The sequence below is a fragment of the Eutrigla gurnardus genome, assembly GCF_963514095.1.
Source record: "Eutrigla gurnardus genome assembly, chromosome: 2".
Taxonomy (NCBI): Eukaryota; Metazoa; Chordata; class Actinopteri; order Perciformes; family Triglidae; genus Eutrigla; species Eutrigla gurnardus.
In genome coordinates this window covers 26,367,661-26,370,455 of record NC_139916.1, presented here as the reverse complement: position 1 = coordinate 26,370,455, position 2,795 = coordinate 26,367,661, and the positions used below count along the sequence as shown (strand labels likewise).

Sequence of the window (2,795 nt, the reverse complement as noted above, 5' to 3'; positions counted from 1 at the left end):
TTGTGCATCCCTGCATTTCTTCAGAACTGTGTCTTGAATCCATTTCCCACATAGCTCAATCAACTCGTTCTGGATCATATGACTGCAGTATTTGGCATTGCTTGGTGCATTTTCGAGATACTCTTTTAGTTTCTCATCTCCTTTAGCGCGGTATTCCAGAAGCACCTGGAAATTACTGCGCTCATCTTGACTGTATCGCTTTCAGTTTAACGGAGTCAGATGTCATTTTGAGTGCATTAGCCTTAACACAGCCAAGGTCATCTTCATATGCAGCAGTACTCAGCATCCTTTGCTGCTGCTGTGTGTCATGTGTGGGCTCAGGGCTTGGATCTGCACTGACGGCGGCTGCAACCACCGAAGAGGCAGAAGAGCTAGCTACCTCATCTTCATGTCCTGCCTGTCTGCTGGTAGCGCCTTCATTCTCGCTGCTCTGCTGCGTGTTTGGGATCGTGGGCTTGGTTCTCTTTTTTTCAAATGCCTGGAAAAGGCTCAACTGTCTTTTTGACATTTTTATACTTATACAGCAGAAGAAGAATAGGCACCAGAAATCAAAATCAAAAGTGACAGATGACATAAACGACAATCATTGGCCTTTATGTTAGGCTTCCAGTGATTGGCTTAACAATCAGTTAGCAGCCTATTACAAACAAGCATCTTTATTACGGGGTGTACCCACCAAACGCGATGAACGCGATTTAATCGCGCGACAAATGAAATCGCGTCGCGCTAGACGCTCCAGTTTTGACGCCGGTCCAATATGCCAAAAAACGCCTCATCGCGGCATCGCGTCATCGCGTCGCGCGACGAGCCCGCCCAAACAACAACATTTCTTCCGCCATTTCATTCTCTCGTCGATCATGGCTGAGATAACCACCATCGCTGCACTGTATCTACTCTGGAGAAGTTCCCAGCTTCGTCTGCGGGCTAGGCGCCGACGTCGGTTCTGGGTGCATGCTACCCTACGGAGGCGGCGTGAGCTCGGCGAGTTCCACCGTCTCCTGCAGGAGCTGCGCCTGGACGACGGCCGGTTCCAGCGGTACTTCAGGCTGACTGTTGCCCAGTTTGAAGACCTGCTAACCAGGGTTGGTGCCAGGATCTCCCGCCTGGATACCAACTATCGGCGCTCCATTCCAGCTGCGGAGCGCCTTTCCATCTGTCTCCGGTGAGTTTAAGTTTATCAGTTTGTCAAATTCAATCAATCAATATTCACTGTAGTTAGCAAGACTCCGACCGGTACAGGACCGGGAGGTTTAGCTGCTGCTCTGCCCAGAACTGGTGCTTCATAGCCGGCCATAAGCCCCAGTGATAAACAATCGCTAAAAAAAAAGATCTCTGTGTGTGAAAGAGCTGGGATTGATATGTATGTATGTGTGTGTGTGTGTGTGTGCGCGCGTGCGTGCGCCCCCCAACTTTGATTATGGGCAATATATAATATAATATAATATATAAATATTGTGGCAATCTATCATTGTGCAACACTGTAGGGCACAGATTAAATTGAATGTTTTCTATGCTGCAGATTCCTGGCCACTGGTGATTCCTACCGGACGATCGCCAACAGCTTCCGCGTTGGCGTCTCCAGTGTGTCCAGGATCGTGCCAGATGTGGTCTCCGCCATTTGGGACTGCCTTGTGGGGGAGTTCATGGCTGTGCCCACCACGGAGGAGTGGAGGTCCATCGCAGAGGGGTTTGAGGAGCGGTGGAACTTTCCTCTCTGCTGCGGTGCTGTGGATGGGAAGCACGTCAGGATTCAGGCCCCTGACAACTCTGGCTCCCAGTTTTTTAACTACAAGGGGACATTTTCTATCGTCCTCTTGGCTGTGGTGGATGCCAGCTACTGCTTCCGGGTGATAGATGTCGGGGGCTACGGGAGGACCAGCGACGGTGGCATCCTGGCCAACTCTGCCTTTGGTCAGGCCCTTCGTTCTGGCACCCTCCAGCTGCCTGCTGACCGTCTGCTGCCCGGAGCTGACCACAGGGGACCCCAGCCACACGTCTTTGTGGCTGATGAGGCTTTTCCGCTCCGGAGGAACCTCATGAGGCCGTTCCCTGGGCGCACCCTTGCCAGAGACCGACGGGTGTTCAATTACCGCCTGTCCCGGGCACGGCTGGTGGTTGAGTGTGCCTTCGGGATCCTGGCATCTCAGTGGCGGCTGTACCGGCGTGCTCTGGAGGTCCAGCCAGATGTTGCCGAGAGGTGCGTCAAGGCAACATGTGTGCTCCACAACTTCCTGCGGAAGACGACCCCTACGCCTGCGGTGAGGAGCATCGTCCCAGGTGGTGACGTGGAGCCGCTGCCAGGTCTGGGCAGAGTTGCAGCCAACAACTCTGGACGAGAGGCCATCACGGTGCGGGAGACCTTTGCGGCCTACTTCTCCGCAGAGGGAGCAGTCCAGTGGCAGGCTGACATGTAGTGCACGAGCACTCCTCCAACGGCTCTTTTAAGAGCCACCCACACATACTAAAGAGCATATGTCCTGCAGTATCACTATACTGACACAAATAAAATGAAATGAATGCATGTATATAAGCACAGTATACTTTATGCACTATATCCAGTGCATTTAAAGTAGATGTATTATAGATTATGTTATAATAGCTATAGAAGTATTTAAATGTGCAAAAGTTAAATTATTTCAACTCGAGCGATGGCGCGATGGCGCGATGAAGCGATGGCGCGATGAAGCGATGAAGCGATTTTTCGCGTCCATCGCGCCGCGCTATCGCGTCCATCGCGTCGCCCGGCGCGATGAAGCGTCTAATCGCGTCTTTGCATTGACTTTACATGTAATCTT

General features: G+C 51.9%; 1 protein-coding gene across 1 annotated transcript; it reads left to right on the top strand.

Annotated features, from left to right (window-relative positions):
* Positions 1–667: 667 nt before the first annotated feature.
* LOC311026511 (uncharacterized protein) lies at positions 668–2,590 on the top strand. The gene is made up of 2 exons (XM_084030112.1): positions 668–1,162; positions 1,520–2,590. Exons 1-2 carry the CDS (start codon positions 711–713, stop codon positions 2,412–2,414), a joined length of 1,347 nt encoding a protein of 448 aa, XP_083886238.1. The 5' UTR covers positions 668–710; the 3' UTR covers positions 2,415–2,590.
* The last annotated feature ends 205 nt before the right edge of the window (positions 2,591–2,795 follow it).